The sequence below is a fragment of the Gorilla gorilla genome, chromosome 10, assembly GCF_029281585.2.
Source record: "Gorilla gorilla gorilla isolate KB3781 chromosome 10, NHGRI_mGorGor1-v2.1_pri, whole genome shotgun sequence".
NCBI lineage: Eukaryota > Metazoa > Chordata > Mammalia > Primates > Hominidae > Gorilla > Gorilla gorilla.
The window spans coordinates 68,596,277-68,620,620 of NC_073234.2; the positions used below are offsets into that span (position 1 = coordinate 68,596,277).

Genomic DNA, 24,344 nt, shown 5'->3' on the forward strand with positions numbered 1-24,344 from the left:
GAACTCATGTACTTTTCCCATAGATATTTTAGACACAAGACTTACAACCAGGCCTATATATATTTTTAGCCTGGAAAGATTAAAAATAGTGACTACAGAGGATTAGGAAGAGAATTGATGTCAGGAAATGATACACCAACAAAATATCCAGGAAATGGTACCCAATTACCTGAGAATGAAATGAAAGAGAAAATCTGAAACAAGCAAACGGAGGATTTCCGAAAGTATCATATCCCACGTGTGTAAAGTTAAATTGTTGTCAGTATGTGCTACTGAAGTAAATTATACTGTCAAAGGATCCTTGGGGTGTTGCTTTGTCAGCTGGAAACCTTTGTGGCCAGTGGCTCCTTTGCCTGAGTTCTGCTTGGGCCTGCTGGGCTCATTCTGCCCATTCGGCCTGGCAGGCTGCGCTTGGTTTGTGCTACCAGCCCAGATCCCAGGCCTGCCAAAGGTGAGCCTGGAGCAGCAAGGGGTACATGAATGAGCGAGCACAGGGTCTGGGTCATGCACACAGCCAGGCATGCTGGCTACAGCAATGGGAGCATTTCCAGGCACCAGCATGGGCGCCGGCTCCCTGCAAAGCTGTGGCTGGACCAAGCGTACCGCAAGCGGCTTCCACTGCTGGCACTGGGGAACATGCAGGCCCACACCAAGCCACCCTCAGCAACCCCTTGGCTTCCCTCCCATGCTCACTGGCACCAAAGTCTGGAAGGGGCTAAGACACCAGGGGGCTGGCATATCAGCGCTGCCCCAAGTATGTGCACACCCTGCCGGTTTGCAACAGCACCTAGGCTTGGCCCCAAATTTGCTCCGATATCGGAACAGGCATTGGGAGCGGGGAGAGGCCAGGCAGTGGGAGCAGGCATTTCTGAGCCTGCAGGGGAACAGGTGGCTTCCCGGGCCCCTGAGAGCACAGGAATGCCTGAGCCGGCAGCTGCAGCCGGGTAGCTGCCCTGGCCATGCCTCCCCCGCTGCAAGCAGCATCACTGCAGCAACTGCTCCAGATGGGCCACTACTGCCTGCCATCCATACCAAGTATACAGAAAAATACGTTACCTAGAATATTTCCCTAAATTGAATCCCTAAATGGAATATTCCCTAAATGGAATGTTGACTAAACCAGGTTAGATGTAATTGCTTTGGTGAATAAGGAAACATTCTACTTTTCCAAGGTGTATACAACTATTTTTATGTATTATTCCTTTTTTTTAGATGGAGTCTCGCTCTGTCATTCAGACTGGAGTGCAGTGGCACCATCTCAGCTCACTACAACCTCCACTTCCCAGGTTCAAGCAATTTTCCTGCCTCATCCTCTTGAGTAGTTGGGATTACAGGCACCCGCCACCACACTCAGCTACTTTTTGTATTTTTAGTAGACTGGTCTCAAACTCCTGACCTCAGGAGATCCACTCGCCTCGGCCTCCCAAAGTGCTGGGATTACAGGCATGAGCCACCGTGCCCAGCCATATTTTTATATATAATTCTTATATGACTTGCCAACACTATAATACTCACTAAGAAAAGGTAGCGTTCTTGTGCTGAAGTGTTCCGAGCAGCTAGTTTGAGGATCTGTCCTTCTTTTATTAGTTCATTTGAAGGGTTTACAATGTCTTCTTCTTCTCCCAACATTTCATAAATCTCTAAGAGTTTCTTTAGGTTCTCCTAGGAAATTAAAACAGCAAGATCACGTACAGGCAGGTTTCAACCTAGTAGCTTTAATAATACTATGACCTTAACTAAAATCTAAATTTAGAAGGGATTAGGAGTAAGCATACATTTTAATATGAATTCCATCACTTATTAGCAAGTTCAGAGAATTATTCCAGATAACATTAAACATTTCGTAAACATTCTTTTTGGTTCATCTATTTCAATTCACTTTGGTCCAAATCTACATAGTCAATTGAGGCAGTATTATTGATAATTGTCTAATCAGAGGTTCCTGTCTCCTCCGAAAACCACTTACCATTTTCCTTATTGCACTATTAGAATGGCTTGCTGCTGTAGATATAATTTCAAGTGATTCTAAATGGGAAAAAAAGAAAAGTAAATTAATATGCTTTGTCCTTCCTGTGCTTCTATATAGCTGAGTATCTTACTACGTTAAGAAGTCTGAGACCAAAGATACAACAAAAATAGTGGCATTTTCCATTTATAAACGGTATATACTTTCTAAAGTTCATTTGTAAGCAGATTACTTGAAACTTCGTATTTCCTTATGAAAAGTCATACATGATGATTAGGCTCACAGGTTTAATTAATCCCCAATGAACCATCAAAATTAATAAGCAGAGATAGAAACATCACTGCTTTTCCTTAGTTCATCTCTTGAGCTGTGGCCCCAGCCCAACTTATTTTGTCTCCCTCTCTCCTGGATCCTGTATTGAGTGCACAGAATTGCCCAAATCAGAATAGTTCTCCAAAGTGTAAACAAAAATTCAGTTTCTTCTATACTCAGACTTTGAAACTTACAGTGTATACTAACTCCATACCAGGTACTTTATTACAATATCAATTCTTACACAGCCTTAAACCGTTAAGTATTTTAGCTCCATTTGGCAGATGAATGAAATGGGGAAGTAATACAACTTGGCTGAGGTCACACAGCTATGCTATTGAAGGGTCAGATTTAAACCCAGGTTTCTGACTCAAAAGTTCTAAAATATTTCATGAGTAGTAAGTATTTTACTAGTTGTATGAGCAAATTAACCACTAAGCATAACCTACTTTCTTTGGGAAAATACATTCACAGTTCCAGCCTGGGTCGGGTGAAAGGGAATCTTCTGAGGCCAGTGTTGGAGGATTTTGTTCCTGGGGCCGGTGGGAATGGGAACTCTTTGGTGTGGACATCGTAGGAGCTCCAGAGGCTGCTGGTGAAGTGCTGTGGATGCCGAGACTTCTTGCTGGACTAACCCCAGGAAAAACCTCTCAATCCTAAATCATGTCCTGTTTTCTTCCTTTCTTTTCTGTTTTGTGAATACTGGCCTGCTTAATTCTGTTACCACAACAACCCTGAGACTTTTCAACTACATTTTTTGTCTTCGGTGTACTGCTGGACAGAATGCATTTTGTTGCTTTCATTTCTACTTTTAGGTCACCAAAAGCCCTTCTTCTGTGATTTCCTTGGAATTTGAGTGAAAGTAGCAATGGAAAACAAACAAAAAGCAATAAAATGCCATACCATGTCACCAACTTTCTCATTTTTGACATGGGCATCTAAGGGGATACCAAAGTCTGAGTATAGAATAAACTGAATTTTAATTTACATTTTAAAGAACTATTCTGATGTGGGTGATGCTGTGCACTTGATACAGGATCCAGGATAAAGGAAGACAAAATAAGATGGGATAAAGCCACTGCTCTAGAGATGAATTTGAGGAAAAGCAGTGGTGTTTCCACCTCCACCCCCACCACTAGATCTGCCACTCAAATCAAGCAGTCAGGTGAGATGGATGGAAAATGGAGACAGGGCAGAATTCATAGGAAGTAGTTGGTTTGAGGAGATGGCAAGTCGAGTTCATTCTACACTACGGAAGGAGTGAATGGAGAAGAGAAGTTTCTGTGGTCAGAGTCACTCAAATGGTGGGAGAAACATATCTGAGACAGCTTGTGTTCTAGAAAAGGCTAAGGATCAGGGCCAGAAGCGGTGGCTCACACCTGTAATCCCAGCACTTTGGGAAGCTGAGGTGGGTGGATCATCTGAGGTCAGGAGTTTAAGACCAGCCTGGCCAACATGGTGAAAACCCGTCTCTACTAAAATCACAAAAATTAGCTGAATGGCTTGAACTCGGGAGGTGGAGGTTGCAGTGAGCTAAGATCGCGCCACTGCACTCCGGCCTGGGCAACAGGGTGAGACTCTGTGTCAAAATAATAATAGTAATAATAACAACAATAATAATTTAAAAAGAAAAGGTTAAGGATCCAAGACAAAAAATGTTTTATGTACTTCATCTCTCATCCAGGTTCACTTATGACAGAAAACAAGAAATTACAAGGGAAAGTAGCAATGTTTTAAGGTTGTACACAAGTACAACCACTGCTTGTTGAATATCAAGCCACTGTTATTTCTTAAATTTTCATTCATGCCTTTACAGTTGATTTGTAAAAGTGCAGAAAAAGGTAAAGTATTATTGAAACTCATAAGCCTTTAAAAAAAAACCCCTTTCATTATAATCTAATGAAAAAATAAGACATCTAACAGAATTTAAATAAATTTTTCTTGGAGAAAATGTTATTGGACCATAAAAAGCACCATTTCCTGTTATGGTAGCATGTTAGGGCAGGTGCAGCCAACTCTGCTTAGGTTATTTTTACATAGTGAATGTCACCTTAGCTTTCTTGGTATGCACCAACCTATCTAATTAAACAGCAGCACTTGTAATTCTGAATGGCTATATTCTTCCTCTGACAAGGAAATTGTGTATTGCTATTCTAGATGTCTTTAAGACTATAATTTTATATTTCAGAGCCAGTGAATAACATGGAACCAGCAAAATTAATGTGATTTGCATTGCTCTAAACTTGTCATTTTGGCTCAAAAGTGACTTGCCTAACTGAAGTGATGATAACAATTTCCAATGAAATTATCTTCTAACAGCAACATTTGAGTAAAGTAGCTGTGAGATGTATTTCTCTTTGAAACCATAAGGCTGCTTGGCCACTTATTATTCCAAAATAGGGAGAAAACAAAAAAAAAGCATTTACTTTTAGCATCATTCCAGTCCAGGGAATCAGGAGGCAATTTCCTTAGATAGTCCTTAAGGAGCATCTCATACCGGGGAATCCGCTGAACAGGTTCTAGCATGTGATGCTGCAAAGTTAAGCTCCCACAGATTTTCTGTTTCTGTAATGAGAAAGGTTTTCTAAGAAACATTTAAAAATTAGGTTATCAAGTCTAAAAACTCACTGTAAAACAGAACTTTCGTCAAGGGCAATATTTTTCGACAAAGTGTGACTGTCCATCACCTGCATGAAATGCAGATTTCTGGCCAGGCACAGTGTCTCACACCTGTAATCCCAGCACTGTGGGAGGCTGAGACAGGTGGATCACCTGAGATCAGGGTTTGAGACCAGCCCAGCCAACATGGCAAAACCCCGCCTCTACTAAAAATACAAAAATTAGCCAGGCGTGGTGGCACGTGCCTGTAGTCCCAGCTATGCGGAGGCTGAGCCTGAGGCAGGAGAATTGCTTGAACCTGGGAGGTGGAGGTTTCAGTGAGCCAAGATCGTGCCACTTAGCCTGGGTGACAGAGTGAGACTCCGTCTCAAAAAACAACAACAACAACAACAACAACAAAACAGATTTCTGAACACCACCTCAATCTGTAACATCACAATCTTTGGGGAAGGAGATGGAGAATATGCATTTTTTTCTTCTTTTTTTGAGACGGCGTCTCACTATGTTGCCCAGGCACACAGTGGTGTGATCTCACTGCAACCTCTGCCTCCTGGGCCCAAGTGGTCCTCCCACCTCAGCCTTCCAAGTAGCTATAGGCACGTGCCACCATGCCCAGCTAGAGAATATGCATTTAAAAACACCTGATATTTCTATAACACTGAAGTTGAGAACTACCAATCCAGTGTAAGAACAGAAAGGGGGAAAAAAAATCAAGCAGAATTTTAAGCAAGAAAATTCCAGATTGCTGACAACCACTTCAATTAGTCACTACAAGGGTTTGTGAAGTCACATTATTAAATCATTCTATATAGATTTTTCAAAAGATGTGCCTATTTAATGAGGTTTGCTAAGCACAACTGTATTAAATGACTTTGGACTCAGCAGAAACTATTTGATAATAAGGCTATGATAAATGTCATTGCCTTTGAACTTAAAAAAGACTCCATATAGAAGAATAACAAGGTCTGGGCATCTTATCGGTCAGAAAATTTTAATTTTTCATCAGTTCAAAGCATTCTTTTTCATTAGAAACCAAATTCTGTAAATAGAGCTCCATTTCTTAGGGCAAAATTAAGACTGTATCACTTGCTTCCAAGACACTGTTAACAAAAGAGAGGAAAAAATAAGAAATGTTCTTGTTCCCGTTAAACAAAGCAGAAATCCCATTAAAATATATACTGAACTCACACCATGATCAGGGTACTGCAAAGCATCAAAGCTATATTAAGACATGGTGTTTGCATTTGAAGCAAACAAGTGACTAAAGGCTTCACAGAGAAGGGAACATTTAATGCAACCTCTGATGAGTACAGGCTCTGAAGAAAAAGACAGACTAGGGAGCGAGCCCAGGAGGAGAAACCTGAGAGAACAGGCCCACGGTAATGAAGCATGAAGTATGTTAAATGAAAGGGACAGAGAGGTTTTCTTGGCAAAAAAAAAAAAAAAATAAGTAGAGGAAAATAGAAGACGTAAAGTAATGGTAATATGGGTAATAATGTCAAGGTGAGTTTAGATTTTTCTCATCTAATGTAGATTTTTGTGCATGACAGTTGTATCATTAGATCTGAGCTCTATTAGATTAATCTACTGCAGTGTGGCTTTAGGGGGACAGGGGGAAACTAGTTTGGAAGTTGTTATTATAGACCAGGAAGAAAATAATAAGGGCCTGAAATTGGCATAGAAGCTGAGAGAATAGCTTTCCTTAATAAAGTTTAAGATATTAATTATATAAATTTAAATATCTCATTGGATTTTCCCAAAATCTATTACGTACATCAAGGAAAGTATTACTGACCCCAAATATTTTACATGAAGAAACTGTGGCTCAGATAATTTAGGAGCATTTCCTAAGGTCAAGTGACTATAAGCGGCAGACTTAGGATTCTAAACTAGGTTAGTTGATTCCCAACCTACCACTCTTTTCACAACCCATGTCATTTCTTCATAATATAGAGAAGACAGACATTGTACAGATAGAATTCAGAGTGTGACTAGACAATAACTACCACTATCACCACCATCACCACTATCATTTAGTGAGCACTTACTATGCAACAAGCACTACGCTAAGCAATTTGAATACATTATTTCACAGGCAAATGAACACATACGGAGAATGAAGACATGTAACAAATTAAAGATAAAGCTAAGTTGTCAAGCTCTGGTAAATGACAGGATAATGGTGTCACCTAATAAATCCAATACATATCAGAATAATTATCTACTCTATGTAAGGCCTAAAAAGTCAGATGGAAAAATGCTTGGGAACTAAAAATAGGAAAAGAAAATATTGACTTTGTTTGGATGACAAGATATTCACATGCTCAGCTGTTTGTACCTAGAGTTTGGGAGTAGAGAACTAGACTAGAAACAGCAACCCTAGAGGAACCTGTCTGGCAAGTTAAAGGTGTGTGGGAATAGGATATCACTGAAAAGTATGAAAAGAAAGAAGAATGTAGAAGGCAAACTTTGTGCTCTGCCTACATTTCAGAATTAGCAAAAGAAGCTAGTAAAAATCAAAGCAGGAGCCCAATATTCAGTAAGGTAGGTGAATGTTTAATTACAAAATAAAAGAATGTTAAAAAAAAAAAAAAAGGAGTGAAGGGGATGAGGCAGGCCTTCTGGCTACAGCTGAATGAAGAGACTGGCAAATCCTCCCTGTTAAAAGCAGCTGATAGGCCGGGTGCAGTGACTCATGCCTGTAATTTTAGCACTTTGGAAAGCCGAGACGGGGGAATCATTTGAGGCCAGGAGTTTGAGACCAGCTTGGCCAACACGGCGAAACCCCGTCTCTACTAAAAGTACAAAAATTAACCAGGTATAGTGGCATGCACCTGTAATCCCAGTTACTCAGGAAGCTGAGGCACAAGAATCGCTTGAACCCAGGAGGCAGAGGTTACAGTGAGCTGAGATCATACCACTGCACTCCAGCCTGGGTGACAGAGCGAGACTCTACCTCCAAACATTAAAAAAAAAAAAGAAAAAAAAAGCAGCTATAAAGCTAGATAAAATTGACAAAACAATATTTGCATTTTAGAAATTGATTAAAAGGCATGCAACAACCTGAAATCTGTTTACACTTTAAAAATTGTTGAGCTTTGGGTAAGAACGGTGAGAATCTGTGGCATTCTAGCCTGTGGCTGCTCCTGTTCCTCTCCCAGCTCAGTCACTATGAAGGGGCCATCAGGGTGGCATGGGCTGTGAGGACTGGCAGCTCCTCTGCTGAGGCTGAAAAGGGCTCATTCATTTGGAGTGGTGGGCAACATACACACCCAACAACATCAGTAGAAGTGAAGATCCCTGAGGTGAGTGAGGGGTGAGAGCCAATAACTCTACTAGCCAGAAGTTGTGGTTGTAGATGTGAAAAATACAGTAATTGAAAAGAAAAATTCACTATAGGTTCAACAGCAGATTTGAGATGACAGAAGAATCAGGGAACTTGAAGAAAGACTAGTAGAAATAATACAATCTGAATAATAGAACAAAGATTGGGAGTATCATTTGAACCCAGGAGTTCAAGGCCAGCCTAGGCAACACAGCAAGACACCATTTCCAAAACAAAAGGAACCCACCAAAATCTGTGTAATGGGAGTAAAAAGATTAAAAAAAAGAGAAAGTGAAAAGGACAGAAAATATTTGAAGAAATAATGGCTGAAAACTTCTGAAAATGATTAAAAAAAAAATCAATCTACAAATGCAAAAAGCTCAACCAACCCTAACCAGGACAAATACAAAAAGGTCCACACCCAGGCACATCATATTTAAACTGCTGAAAGCCAAAAAACAGAGAACATCTTGAAAGCAGCAAGAGAAAAGTGACTCATCACACGCATGGGAGTATCAATACAATCAATGGCTGGCTTCTCATCTCAAACCACAGAGGAGGGAAAGCAGGAGAACGACATATTCAAAGTGCTGGGGGGGGGATCTCCATATACTGGTTGAGTGCAGTGGCTCATGTCTGTAATCCCAGCACTCTGGGAGGCTGAGTCTAGGTGTTCAAGACCAGCCTGGGCAACATAGCCAGACCTTGTCTCTATAAAAAAATTCTAAAATTTAGCCACGGTGGTGGCGCATGCCTGTAGTCCCAGCTACCTGAGAGGCTGCGGTGGGAGGATTGCTCAAGCCCAGGTGTTCAAGGCTGCAGTGAGCTGTGACTGGGCCACTGCACTCTAGCCTGGGTGACAAGAGCAAGACCCTGTCTCTAAAAAAAAATAATAATAAACATTATAGAAACAAAGGCCAGGCGCGGTGGCTCACGCCTATAATCCCAGCACTTTGGGAGGCCGAGGCAGGCAGATCACAAGGTCAGGAGATAGAGATCATCCCGGCTAACACGGTGAAACCCCATCTCTACTAAAAATACAAAAAATTAGCCAGGCGTGGTGGCGGGCGCCTGTAGTCCCAGCTACAGGCTGAGGCAGGAGAATGGCTAAGTAAACCCAGGAGGCGGAGCTTGCAGTGAGCCTAGATCGCGCCACTGCACTCCAGCCTGGGCAACAGAGCAGCGAGAGTCCGTCTCCAAAAAAAAAATAAATAAAATAAAAAGGAAAAACCCGTATACCAGGAATTCCCAATCTAGCAAAACTGGACTTCATTCTTCATTCATTCAAAAGTCAAGAAAAAATAAGTGTAGTCCCAGACAAAGACTGACAGAACAACCACATATGCTGAAAGAAACTTACTCCAGAAAGGGCAAATATAATAGTATACAATAGACTTACATATACATTTTTTTCTCATATCCTTCCATAACAATTGTAGCACTGTATTATAGACTCACAACATATAAAAACTTAATATACAGGACACTAATAGCACAGAGCATAGAGGAGGGAACAGAGCTATATTGGAACAAAGTGTCTACATTTTACAAGAATTAAGGTGAGTATAATCTGAAGTACATTGTGAAAAATTAAGATGCATACTATAATCCTAAAAGCAACCACTGGAAAATAACTCAAAAAATCATTTGACAATTAGAGGAATTAAAATGGTACAATTAAAAAAATTCATATGACACAAAAGAAGACAGTCAAGGAACAACAGAATTCCCATGCCAAGAATCTTAGATTATCTAAAATATGCCTTTTCAATATCCACTGTATCAAAGAATATGACATTAACAATTTTGACTAGAGAATCAAGTGGAAATTATTATGGTATTATTAAAGTATGTTATTCAGGTTTGGTGAAACAGAAGAAAATGAGGACACAGATATCAAGTGACAAAAAAAGAATGACTAGTTTCCCAAATCTCAAGGTTTATAGCAATCATTCTTTATATTCCTTCCAACAACTTAACCTCTGAAAGAATGCGAGAGAGACACAGACCCGAATGGGAACTCATTTTGTAAATTTATGTAGACCCTAATAAAAATCATCCTCTGCTGGTCTCAAAAGCAAATGGAGAAGTTATTGCTTAGTATGCAGCATGTGACTGATACGTATTTCAGCTTTGCAGAGATGATCTGCATAATTTGGAGTAGAATGAATTTTGGCTAGGTATCTCAGACAGATCTCTAGATCTCAGTTTTAGATATAGAAGACTGTATAATCTGTATGGAAACAGTAATTCATAGCTTTGAACAAAACAGTCCTATTACCTGAATTTCTTCAACCACTGATTTGAACTGGGGAATACGTTCTGTCATGTTTTTAACCAATTCCATTGCATTATCAAATCCTTTCACATATTCTCCATACATCTTAAGGAATGGTGCCAATTTCTGAAGGATGTCTCCAATTCTAGGAGTAGTTTCCCTGTATCAAATATAGAAAAACAAGTCTTTAAAAAAAATTTTTTTTTTGAGACAGGGTCTTGTTCTGTCACCCAGACTGTAGTGCAGTGGCATTATCACAGCTCACTGCAACCTCGACCTCCCAGGTTCAATCAATCCTCCAGCTTCAGCCCTCTCAGTAGCTGGGACTACAGGCACGCGCCACCACGCCTGGCTAGTGGCTAGTTTTTTTGTATTTTTTGTAGAGATAGTGTGTCACCATGTTGCCCAGGCTGGTCTTGAACTCCTGGGCTCAAGCGATCCGCCTGCCTTGGCCTCCTAAAGTGCTGGGATTACAGGCATGAGCCACCGCGCCCAGCACATTAAGATTTCTTATAGAATGAGTGAATTGACAGGACTAGAGAGGAAGTAATCACATTCTACATACATCCTGTGCTTTATCTCATTCACCATACTGTGAGGCTGATAGAAAACAATGCAGCACCTTTTTAAAGGGGCTATCAGAATGCCATAGCAAAGAGAGATGCTCTGGAATTCTTGAAGCTCCACATTACCCGATATCTTGTCTTCACTAGCTAAATGATAGTTTGGAGAGCAGACATGAAGTCCTTTGTACCACAACTTCTATCAGTAGTCTTCAATGTAAAAATTTAGCATAAATGTCTAGTTACAGTTGTGTGTGGCATTTCTATTTCAATTTAAAAGCTGAAAAATACAGCATGACTGCCTTAAACATATCATTTTCTATCTACTCCTCTTACCATTCTTGCATTCGTTTCTCCAGCTCTGGCAAGAGGAATTTACTATGGAAGGCATTTATTGATGAAATATTAGAAAAGATTTTATTCACCATCTCTGCTGGAAACGAGCCTCGGTTTGCTTCTTCCAACAGTTTGCAATAAAATACCTGAATAAAAGAATAATGTAAGCATTACTTCACATTTATTGGTTAACCACCTAGCACTGTGCTAGGCACATAGTGGGCTCTTAGTAACTTTTTATTGAGCAAATGGAAAAGTTTACAGTTCAAGAGAATCCTTTGAAATTTAGGAGTGAGTATATGCTTTGATTTAGAAGAATCAGGAATAAGAATTAGGAAGCTTTGATTCTAATCTAGGCTATGCTCCTATCCATAGGAATATTATGGCGAATAATTCACCTTTTCTGTGCCAGAAAATTTCCAGTTGAGGTTAATAGAATTCACCCTTCCTATCCATAAGCCAGAGTTAGGAAATGTGAAAACACTTTATGTATACACAGTAATTGCGGTACTTTTTCACTTCTCTTTATGTTTCGAAAGACTTCTTCACTTATTACATATTTCCCTTTATTGTAGTTTGCTGACATAAGTCTCATTTTTCCTATTAAAATTGTATGCTCCTTGGGAAAGGGGAACATCATGATTTAGTTCCCACAACAGAACAAGTGCATAATAACTGGCCAATGAATGGACAAAGGAATGTTTCAATTCTCAGATACTTACTTGCTTTTTAGTAAATAATAATGCATAGTAATGTAAAACACTGATATGTAGGGGGAAAAGTCTCTTCCTACACATAGTAACACGTACCTTGAAGAAAAAAAAAAAAAAAAAGAAAGAAAGAAAGAAAGAAAAACAAAAAACAAAAACCCAAACCTTCAGTCTTAGCTATACTTCACTAGGGCTACTATACCTCTTAATTGCCATTCTGTTACATGTAGGCAGAAGGAGGTCTATTCCTTCATAATGTCCAGATGGTTGTTAATTGTCTAAATTCACCTCCACTCTATTTTCTTGAGAGGCAAAAAGAACAAAAAATTATGTCCTTAGAGGCTCCGATAGTTAGGTTACTACAGTAATTAGGACTCTAGAATTCTAAAAGGTCAGCAGCAGTGGCTGACGAGTTATTTGGCTTTAAAAAACCACACAACTTGATAAGAGAAAAAGAAATATCTCCACTATGGGAATATCTAAAATTTCAGGTCTGTAACTCCCATAAGGAAGAAAGTTGTTTCAAAGGTACAAACTTCACATCATTTGATTTTGGCTTATGGTGAAATTCCTTCAAAAATGAATATGTGACCCATAAACTCATTCTTTCAAAGAGCATAAGCCTTAAAATGGCTTCTCATGGCTCACCCTAGCAGGCAAGTGGTTCACTTCTGGAACTAATGATAAGGAGGTATGCACAGGATTGCCTGTTTCCATGAAATTCCAGTTTCCAATGGCAGAAGTGGGACAATTCTTATAAGTAACACTCTAACATGGCAGCTTTCCCTTCTAACAAGGAGGCTGTATGGGTAATCTACCATTTGTCCTATTCTTTATTGCTGAAACAGGATTAAGATGCCTTAGGGTCCAGGCGCGGTGGCTCACGCCTGTAATCCCAGCACTTTGAGAGGCCAAGGTGGGAGGATCACAAGGTCAGGACTTTAAGACCAGCCTGGCCAACATGGTGAAACCCCGTCTCTACTAAAGATAGAAAAAATTAGCCAGGCGTGGTGGCGCATGCCTGTAATTCCAGCTATTCGGGAGGCTGAGGCAGGAGAATTGCTTGAATCTGGGAGTAGGAGGTCGCAGTGAGCCAAGATCACACCACTGCACTACAGCCTGGGCGACAGGGCCAGACTCCATCTCAAAAAAAAAAAAAAGATGCCTTAGTTTTCAAAAGTTATTCTCATAATATGTTCTTAGACTTTCCAAGTGTATATTTGAAATGATACTCAAGGTTTCATGATGCAAGTACAATATATGATAAAGTACATTCACACATTAAACAAATATCAGCTGGGCAACTTTATGCCAGGTACTATATTAAATGTTTCATACAAGGTCGAATAAGTGAACTTTCAAAATCCCTTCTGGCCCTATGACTACACCAGCTCAGATCACTCACATAATGCTAGATAGCAAATGAGGCAAACAGAATCAATGACACATCCATCTTAGCATTAGAATCATCAATATCTTATTTAGATTTTAGTGGTAACATGGTCCCCAGGATGACAATGAAAGGTCAGGAAACAGACTAGTGTTTAAGTTTACAGGACACTTGATAAAACACATTTTGTGATTCATAGAGAGAAACCTCTACTCTTTACAAATTAGAAAATGCTTATACCTAATGAATTCACTCACAAAGCTGAAAGTGCTGGAGATTTCCTTGAGCAAGTACCTTTCACTAGCCAAAAACAGGCCCTTCCTTCATGCAGTTTCTAAAATACTCTAATTACTAGGTTAAAATGATATATAATGCCAAAATATAAAATAATTCTGAGAAAGAAAATCTTACCTGATCTAAGAGGTCAAGTCGGTTGACATAAGCTCTTTCAGTAAGCAAAAGTTCATTGGCTATTTTGTGAAGTTTTTGCTCATTAGTCTCCTAAAAATTGGAAAGATATTCACACATTAGGAAAGATACCTTGGACAATATTTCTAAAGTAAAAAATGCTTCTTCAAATGATTTGATCAAAACAGTTTTCTCAAGCTTTTCAGTTACTCGGTTCTTTCAGCCATGAAGAGATGTCAAACCAGAAATGAACAAAATTAGAAATTAGCAAGCAGCTGGATTTAAACTATAGTTTCTCCTTTGACCTCTGCAGCAGTTACCACTATCATATCTACCTTTTTCCTGGAAATCTATCTTTTTCAGTTCCTAGCATTATCTTTCTTCATTTTTCCATCTTTCTCAGGCTACTCTTTGGAAATGTTATCACTCAGACATCTTGTCTAATTATCAGTTCTATACATTTATTAATTTTTTATTTTTAAAAAATATTTTATTAGGCCAGCCGCAGTGGCTCATGCCTGTCATTCCAACATATTGGGAGGTAGAGGAGGGAGGATCACTTGAGCACAGGCGTGGTGGCGCACATCTGTAGTCCCAGCTACTTGGGAGGCAGAGATGGGAGGAGGTTGAGGCTGTGTAAGCCATGACTGTGCCACTGCACTCTAGCCTGGGTGACAGAGCAAGACCCTATCTCAAAAAAACAGAAAGAAAAATTTCAATCAAATAATACAGAAAACAGTAAAGTGAACCCCCACATGCCCATCAATGAGATTCAACAAGTATCAACTCATTGTTAATCTTGTTTCATTTATGCTCCCCCTCACCTCTGTCTGCCCATTTTATTTTGTATTAATTCCACTTTATTTCTTCAGTATGTATTTATTTAAGCCTTAAATATATTTATATAACTCTGCCAGTTTCATGATGACAGAAACTTTTTTTCTTGTTAGCTGCTGTATCTCCTGTGCCTACTACAATGCTTCAATAAAAACATTGGTATTCAATACAATATTGCTGAACAAATGAATGAATGAGTAGCAATCACATACCTAACTACTGCTGGACATTTATTACTACTTTGACATGCTGACAACACAAGACCAAATTCATCTTTTCTGAGAAACCTCTACCCTACTATTAACTCCTAATTTTCTCCTCCTGGTAATGGTACAATTATCTGGCTTTGGAATCTTGAATTAAACTTATTTCTCTACCATGGCATCCTGACTGCTACCAAGTCCTACTTATGAAACTATGTCTTTAGCATTCATCCTTTAAGCTCTCAACACTGCCACCCTGTTTCGCTCATCTCTTCTCAAGCCCAGACCAATCAATGGCTATCAAATGATCTGATTACAATATTTTGTGGCGCGAATTTACCTTCTGTATTGCTGTATGAGGGATCTTTCTAAAACTTTCCTTTGTTCCACATTTATAATGCATTGTCAAGAATGAATTAATCCTTATAAATACTAAAAATAAACAGTATTTCCAAATAATTAAGCCATTGTCTCTGAATGTTTTTATTTTTGTATTTTGTCAGTTGTTTTGTGGAAATCTTCCTAATGTATATGCGAAGATTTCTGCTCTGAGAAAAATATATAACAAAGTTATATCCTTCCATGTACTTCTCTTTTTCTTTTTTTTTTTTTTAAGACAGAGTTTTGCTCCTGTTGCCCAGGCTGGAGTGCAATGGCACGATCTTGGCTCACTGCAACCTCTGCCTCCTGGGTTCAAGTGATTCTCCTGCCTCAGCCTCCCGAGTAGCTGAGATTACAGGCATGCACCACGACGCACGGCTAATTTTGTATTTTTAGCAGAGACGGGGTTTCTCCATGTTGGTCAGGCTGGTCTTGAACTCCCAACCTCAGGTGATCCGCCCGCCTCAGCCCCGCAAAGTGCTGGGATTACAGGCATGAGCCAATGCGCCCATCCCCTTCCATGTACTTCTCCAGGACTATTTATCTTAAAGGGAAAAGAAAATTCTAAACTTAAAAAAAACACAAAACTTTCCATTGCATACATAATTCTACTTTCATAGAAAAAAAAGCCTTCAGTAGTCTTCCTCTCACTGACAGGACAAAATCCATACTATGTACATTCAGGGTTATTCAAACCTCTACTCACTTCCTCAAACTTCCTTCTCATTCTATCATCACAGGCACCATTCCCTCCAAACACATCACTCAAATGCATGTTTGATTATTATCCAAACGTGTCCCTGGCTATCTCTAAACCTTTCTTCTTTCCATCCTCTCTGCCTGGCGTATGCTCTTGCTATTGTAGCTCTCTAGGTGTCTAAGATGCTTTTCTTTTGACTGCTGCATTTCCAATTCTTGTCCATGGAGCCTTCTTCAACTATTCAAAGCCCTTGGGCTTGGTCCTATTAGAAGGCATTTTATCTTTCATATGCAAATCTTTGTATTGAAAACTTTTTATCTAGTACTTTGCTGAAATACCCTCCCTTTCTCTGTAGCAGATTGTAAAGTATAGGCAAAACTCTAAAAGCAAAGTAGACCAAAGTATATTTTAAGCCAGTGTCTAACTTAGGTATAAATACTACATTTTAAATTGCGTAAAATGCTATTAAGTTCTATGAATACTTCACTGTGTTCACCACATGAGATCTACTTCATGCTTTACACTTTACACACAAGATCCTTTCAATATGTACAGTTAACGTGTTGTTTCTTACAGTGGCATTGAAATGAGGTATTTTTAGGTGAAGTCCTCAGGTACAGCAATATAACAGTGTTTAAATAATTTGTGGTCTCAGAAATATGGAAGTAAGAACTATGCAGTCATCTAATTCCACAATTCGTCAAAGTTTGGATTTAACTTAATACAATTCGGGACAAAGTACTGGCATTGTTGGTTGCCAGCCTGGCATATTTCCCACCCCTCATTTCTTAATAGTATCCAGATTGGGTTAGTGTATATATTACTACTACACAGTCAGTTCCTCTAGGGAAACAGACCTCATTTCCAGATCAAAAGGTGGGGCCCTGAATAGTGTAAGAATCCAAGTTCATAGTGATTGGTTCTGGAGACAATGAGATATGAGGAAATATATACTGAAGGCTTTGGCAATAGGAAGCTTCCTACTCTTAAGGCAGAACCCAATGGGAAGACATTTCAGGCTCCCAGAGAATGAGAGTATATGGAGGCTTAAGTGCTATGAGCAACCATTCCATAACCACAGGAATGAAGCCAATAAACTTCATTATTGTTTAGGCCGGGCTTAGTGTTACTTGCGGCCAGAAGCATCCTGGTTGATATATGATACATATGCAGGATACTCCATGAAATTTAAAAACCTAAGTAATTTTTAAGCAATTACTACTTATAAGGAAAAAGAGATAAAACTTAAATACATTGTGGGATAAAAATGTGACTTTCCAAACTGTAATAAGTAAACATAAATGCATAGTAATTACATAAGACACCTATCAACATTTCAGAGGAAGATACAGGAATATGCTGTCCTTCATATTCACAGGAAATATTCCCCTGCATCAACATTGTAAGCCCTTTGTTTTATTTTGCTGTGTTTTTTTTTTTTTTTTTTTTTAGACGGAGTCTCACTCTGTCACCCAGGCTGAAGTGCAGTGGCGTGATCTTGGCTCACTGCAACCTCTGCCTACCGGGTTCAAGCAATTCTCCTGCCTCAGCCCCCCAAGCAGCTGACACTACATGTGCGTGCCACCATGCCCAGCTAATTTTTTGTAGTTTTAGTAGAGACGGGGTTTCACCATGCTGGCCAGGCTGGTCTCGAACTCCTGACCTTGTGTTCCGCCCGCTTTGGCCTCCCAAAGTGCTGGGATTACAGGCATGAGCCACTGTGCCAGGCCTATTTTGCTTTTCTAAGCCAGAATGGTTGAGGCATAATTTATAAACAGTAAAATTCACCCTTTTTGGTGTACAGTTCCAGGAGTTTTGACAAATGCATGTGATAATGTAACCCAGAGGTCCCCAACCTTTTTGGCACCAGTGACCGGTTCTGTGGAAGACAGTTTTTCCATTGACTGGGTTGGGGTGGGGAGAGAGGGATGGTTTCAGGATGATTTAAGCACATTACATTTATTGTGTACTTTATTTCTATTATTATTACATTGTAATATATAAGGAAGTAATTATACAACTCACCATAATGTTGAATCAGTGGGAGACCTGAGCTTGTTTTCCTGCAACTAGACAGTCCCATCTGGGAGTGATGGGAGATAGTGACAGATCATCGGTCATTAGATTCTCATAAGAAGCATGCAACCTAGATCCCTCGCATGTGCAGTTCACAATAGGGTTCAAGTTCCTATGAGAATCTAATGCTGCTGCTGATCTGACAGGAGGTGGAGCTCAGATGGTAACGTGAGTGATGGGGAGCAAGCCTGTAAATACAGATGAAGCTTCACTTACTTGCTCGCCTGCCCCACCACTCAAAAGGCCACGTCCCTAACAGGCCACAGACCAGCTGGTACCAGTCCGTGGCCTACGGGCTGAGGACCTCTGATAGAACCACTACCATAATCAAGATATGGAATATTTCATCATGCCTCAACTATTTTTGTGCCCTTTTGTAATCAACCCCCTCTATGCTCCTACCACCAGATCCTAGTACCTAGTGATCTTTCCTTTCTATAATGTCATGTAAATGCATGTGCCTTCTTAGTCTTGTTTCTGTCATTCAGCAAAATTCATTTGAAATACATGCATGTTGTTATTAGTAGCAGTAGTCTATTCTTTTCAAGCCCTTGGTTTTATTCTGATAGTGGTGATGTATCGTTTTGACTGACTCATATCCTATGTTCTGATTCTAATTCTGACAATATCTTTAAAGACAGCAACCTGGCAGAACTTGTGCCATGATAAAATAATACATCTTTCATGAATCAAGGAGTATGTTAACTAACAGATCTTACTGTGTATTACTGCTATGCAATGAAGTCACCCCTGAGGTCTTCCACAATCCTACAGGATCTTAAATAGGAAGCTTATCAGAACAATCTTTGCTGACTGCAAAGCATGCTTTAGCTGAACTTGGCAATTGTGGATATCCTGGTCAGATTTTGCAAAATCCAAGGGGGATGCCAGCAGTTATTAGCAAAAGCTATGCTCTCTCCACACAGACGATCTTCTACATGTTAGGTCCCTAACCCTGACAAAGCCAACACAAGGATAAGCAAAAAGTAAGTTTGCTGACAACATACGGTTTAATCACTCACTTACATACAGGTTTGCAGAAAAGTTACTAGGGATTTTGGGATGGAGATGAGTAAATCACGGACTAATTGTGCCTTGCTTTAGGTCAATTAAAACAGCAATAATAATACCACCATAATAACAAAAACTAACACTTATTCACTGATTATTGTATGCCAGACACTGTTATAATTATTTTACATAAACTGATGAATCCTTACAACAATAAATACCATTATTATTTCTATTTTACAGACAGCTCACATACAACAAAACAAAATCCTGAGGCTCAAAGAGGCCAGGTTACTTACCCAAGGTCACAGAGTTAGAAAGTAACTGTATCATATAGGCAACTACATGATTTTAAGTTACTATTCATGATATACCTTGGTTCTCACTATCATCTTTCTTTCAACAAAACCCAAGACTGTGATATGTGCCTGTAAATAGACAGACTGACAAATCACCAACTATCTGCTTACAAAATCCACCTGGAAATGAAAAGTGATACTACTATATACTTTAATTTATATATTATTTTTTTCCAACATAAATTCTATTAAAGAGAGACTTTTCAGCATTTTAGTAATTATTAGGTATACAAAATACAGTCATTTTGAAGTAATAATATGGTGGCTTCCAACTTTAAAAACTTATTTAAGGAAACTCATCTATAAGTATATTTAAGGAGAAATAGATGATTTATTTGCATGCATGGGGCTTTATTACTATATTAGAATTACATATAAATAATAAAGTAGTTTTAAAATTGCTGGTACATTGGGGCTATAGCCTGATTTTTTTTTAAATAGGAAAGCTAAATAGGTAAATACTGTTTCTTAACATTGGGCACTTCGAAGTTACATAACCACTACTTGTGCTTAGCACTTTACCATGAAGCCATTTATTCTTGCAGTCCTTTGGGAAACAGTAATAATCATGCACTATTAATTTAATATATAATCCCATTTTCTTCTATTGAAGTCTAAGAAAAAAAGCTTGACTTTTCAACATAATTTATGGTTAAAATATAATTTATAGTTTTTCAAAAATGGGATTTTAAAAGAATCTTACTTTTGATATCCCTTTATTTTAAATAGGGATATCAAAAGTAAGATACTTTTAAAATCCCATCTCTACTGAAAATACAAAAATTAGCTGGGAATGGTGGCGCACGCCTGTAGTCCCAGCTACTCAGGAGGCTGAGGCAGGAGAATCACTTGAACCCAGGAAGCGGAGGCTACAGTGAGCCAAGATCACACCATTGCACCGCAGCCTGGGCGACAGAGTGAGACTCTGTCTCAAAAAATAAATAAATACATAAATAGATTAATTTTTACCTTACAAATACATACACAATGCTATACTCGTAAATTGAAAGGTGATTCCCAGAGTATTGCCTCAAAATAAAAATACACAAGAAGATATCTAAGCTATCAGCACCAAGAGTTACACTCCTCTTACAGTAATAGAGTATGCAATTAACTTTCCTCTTTCTGCGTAACGCACTTCCTAGGCTGTTACTGTCTGCCTTCACACCTCCAGTACCCTTTGGGAGAGATCTGCTCCTTTCTCTCTGGGCTTAGGTTCAGCCTGGTTGTTAGTCACTGTAGCCCACTGCTTCATGAATGTACTGCAGTGTCAGTCCTGCCTCCTCATTTTCAGATGTCACCAGATCCTGCAGCTCTGTTCAGACCTTTTGGCATGACTCTCCCATATGGCTGGAGGCAGAACAAAGGGCCCCCACTGCAGCTCACAGAGTTCATTAACTGGATAGGCAGAAACACTTGGGTGGCACCAGCGATTCACTCTTCAAAATCTTGGTGCCATCCACCCTGCCATGTGCCTCGAAGCTACCAAGTCGGGGAGCAGATCTTCTGGGAAGAATGTTATAAATGCTAAAAACAATTATGGTTTCCTGAGAGATGCTTCAAAGGCAAAATCTTCAATTATTTTAAAATGAATCAGACAATATTATTCTTTATGACTCTTCAGCACATGTTCTCATATGATTCTAAAATGAAATCTCATGTGATTTCATTTTAGGTAGGAAGAATTTTCCTAAAAACATATACCAAAAGCTACTAAAAGGTTTTGCAGCTTTTCCTATCTACTTGTTAGAGGTTATAGTCAAAACAAAATGTATGTAAATGACCTAAGTAAATTATCAGGTTTTTATAGGACATGAATGAATATTTCTTAATCATGGGAAGTTTCTATTCAAATCTGCTGTCAGTTAGTTAATTATATTCTTCTATGGAAAGAGAGGGTGTACCCTTTGTACAGGTACATACATCTCTGTGGTCCCTAAAGCCCATTCTCTGGTAAAGAAGTTGAGTCAACTTAGGGAATGAATATTTGATTTTGTACCACAATTTATCAGATGCATCAACACTTTGATATGTCATTTTATATGTCTTGTCACACACTGAAGCCTTCATTGGGGCTGCAGGCTGTTAAATTAAAATTAGATCACAAGGACATTTGAATGTCACATAATTGGTCTAACCTATTACTTGTATTAGACATCTTTGTTCTGTGATATTCCAAAGTTCTGCAGATTCTTTATCACAAAACTAAGGAGCTGGGAAATCAAGGAAGCTATTACAAGTGAGAGATGGTGACAACCACCACTATTTAATGAATACTTACTACGTGCACTATTCTATGTACTGCACATGAGTTATCTCTTGTAATCCTAATCCATCTGTGAAGCAGGAGTATTATCACTCTCATTTTATAGATGAGGAAGCTGTGCCATCATGAGGTTAAGTAACTTGCCCAAAGTCATACAGCTAGTAAGCAACTGAGCCAGGATTCAAACCTGGGTCTGTGAAAACCAACTTCTTGCTCTGCTACAGCCTTTTGCATGAGGAGAAATCCCTCTGGATTTGGGGAACAAGAAAACCAGGAGGTAGAGGAATAAAACACAGGTTTCATGGTCAAATAAGATCATGTCATAAATGCCATCAAAAGGGTCATGAGGTCTCAAGAACGATTTGTTAACAGTAGGGAATTTATCACCAGGCTCACATTATTAAAAAGAGAGAGAGAGAGAACACCCACTTATGATATGCATATGTCATTCCTTGCTTTTTTTTTTTTTTTTTTTGAGATGAAGTCTCACTCTTGTCCCCCAGGCTGGAGTGCGATGGCGCGATCTCGGCTCACTGCAAACTCTGCCTCTCGGGTTCAAGTGATTCTCCTGCCTCAGCACCCACTGAGTAGCTGGGATTATAGGCGCCTGCCACCATACCCAGCTAATTTTTGTATTTTTAGTAGAGACGAGGTTTCACCATGTTAGCCAGGCTGGTCTAGAACTCCTGACCTCAGGTGATCCACCTGCCTCGGGCTCCCAAAGTGCTGGGATTTCAGGCATGAGCCACTGCGCCTGGCATTCCTTGCTTTATAATATAGTGTCATAAGCATCAACAGGCTGTCAGCTCGGTATGATCCTTCAAGAAGCTTCAAGAAGTAGTCCAAGCCTACTTGTGACCTACCACCAATATTTTCCCAAACTTAGGTCTTCCACACTATCCAATTCAAAACTTGAAATAAGAGGGGAGAACAGATGAGTGAGAGTTAATGGCACAATCTCAGCTCACTGCAACCTCTGCCTCCTGGGTTCAAGGAGAGTTAAAAGTGAGAGCTTTTAATCTGAAGGTTTCAATTACGTTCTTTCGTGACATGGGGAGGAGGGGGAAACAGAGGTTGCACAAAGAAGAAAAGTTTGGTTACTTGCACAAGATCAGACAGGAAGTAAGTGGTGGTGAAGAGAGAACAACTTTGGTCTTCTTATAATCTATGTAGTGTAAGTTACACTAAAGAGTCCTTTGGGTTTTATAGAAATTAAAGAACAGGCACCAAGAAAAACTGAATATGTATACACATTAAATAACTGAATTAACCTGTCTAAATAAAGACTTAGTCATCAAAGTATCTCAGTCATTTATAAACGCTTTATGTTAATTCCCTTAAGTCAGAACCTTGTACACACTAATGAGAGTACATCATGTGGTAATAACCAACAGTCCTCAGGCAGGAGAAACAAAATACAGGAACCCTAGGTTAAAAAAGAGGTGGTATGCAAACTTCTCTGTGTATCCTACAGTGGGAGAACTGAAAGAGAGGTGCTGGTATTAACCTGGCAGAATGTGTTGAAATTTGGATCTATTAAATGACATCTTAGGCTTTGAGTCTATTGATCTTGATTCACAAGTGAGGAAACAGGATGTTTAATTAATAAACACATAGCTTTTATGTGCCAAGGCACTGTTCTAAAGTACTTTACAACTAGTACATGATCTATACCTCATAATGTTACAAGGTAGATATGTTATCTCCATTTTACAGATGAGGAAACTGAGGCACAGGGAGGTTGAAGTAATCTGCTCAAGGTCACAGAGCTAGTAAGTAGCTGAGTGGGATTCAAATCTACAGGACCTGGCTCTTGAGCCTGTGTTCCTGACCACTAGGTTAGGTATCTGGCTTTTTAATTTGTTTTTAACCCCATATAAAGCAAGATTTTAGCTTTCCATTTCTCTCACACTCAACTAAACTGGGTCTTTCTACACGCTGTGACCTCTAAGCACCTGATCTTTCCCAATTCTCCTGGTTCAACTCAACGTTCTGTTAAACCCCATCCTTTGTTCTCTTGGCACTGCTGACTTGCTGATCCTGGCTAATTCCCATTCCAAGTTTGCTTTTTTTCTTTCTTGAATTCCAGGCCACTCAGCAATGCTGGGAAGACTTCTGATTGGCTCTATAGTCTTTGCCTGATGCTCTCAGAATCATGGTCACAGTCGCCACAACAGCCACCTTCTCCAAGCTCCAAGTCTTGCACCTGCAGGACTTCCTGCTGGTCTTGACAGGGGACTGCCCAAATCGACACTTCAATCACCAAGCCTGCAAGCTACCTCTGTGCTGTGGTCCCTCAGTCCGTCCTAGATTCTCCAAGACTTCTCCGTTTCTGCTAACAACAGTGAATTCACACTAATAGCCATGATGTAAACCTTAGCTTTATCAGTGAGGCCTTTTCCCTTTACTTCAGGATATCTTGAGTAATGGTCATCTGTTGTCTTAACTCTCCATCTCAACTGTTAAGTTTCTTCTTTGTATTTACTGCGGTGCCTTGCCCATAGCCTATGTGCAATATACATTTGCTCAACTTTGTTCAATTACTCAAGTTCACCAAGTTATAGACTAGTATACAGCTAGTTAGCTATCAAGGCCTACTAAAGG

At 39.5% G+C, this 24,344-nt stretch overlaps 1 protein-coding gene across 6 annotated transcripts in view; it reads right to left on the reverse strand.

The window, feature by feature from the left end:
* The window catches only part of FGD4 (FYVE, RhoGEF and PH domain containing 4), a 252,204-nt gene that overhangs the window by 33,433 nt on the left and 194,427 nt on the right, over positions 1-24,344 (reverse strand). For all 6 annotated transcript variants that reach the window (XR_008670350.1, XM_031000938.2, XM_031000941.3 and 3 more), the window contains 6 exons: positions 13,911-14,000; positions 11,400-11,545; positions 10,504-10,660; positions 4,705-4,843; positions 1,967-2,025; positions 1,516-1,662 (listed from right to left, as the gene is read on the reverse strand). Coding sequence is in view for 5 of the 6 variants with exons in the window: in XM_031000938.2 (XP_030856798.2) it covers positions 1,516-1,662; positions 1,967-2,025; positions 4,705-4,843; positions 10,504-10,660; positions 11,400-11,545; positions 13,911-14,000 (738 nt within the window). In the remaining variant the exon portion in view is untranslated. The remainder of the gene's footprint in view (positions 1-1,515; positions 1,663-1,966; positions 2,026-4,704; positions 4,844-10,503; positions 10,661-11,399; positions 11,546-13,910; positions 14,001-24,344) is intronic.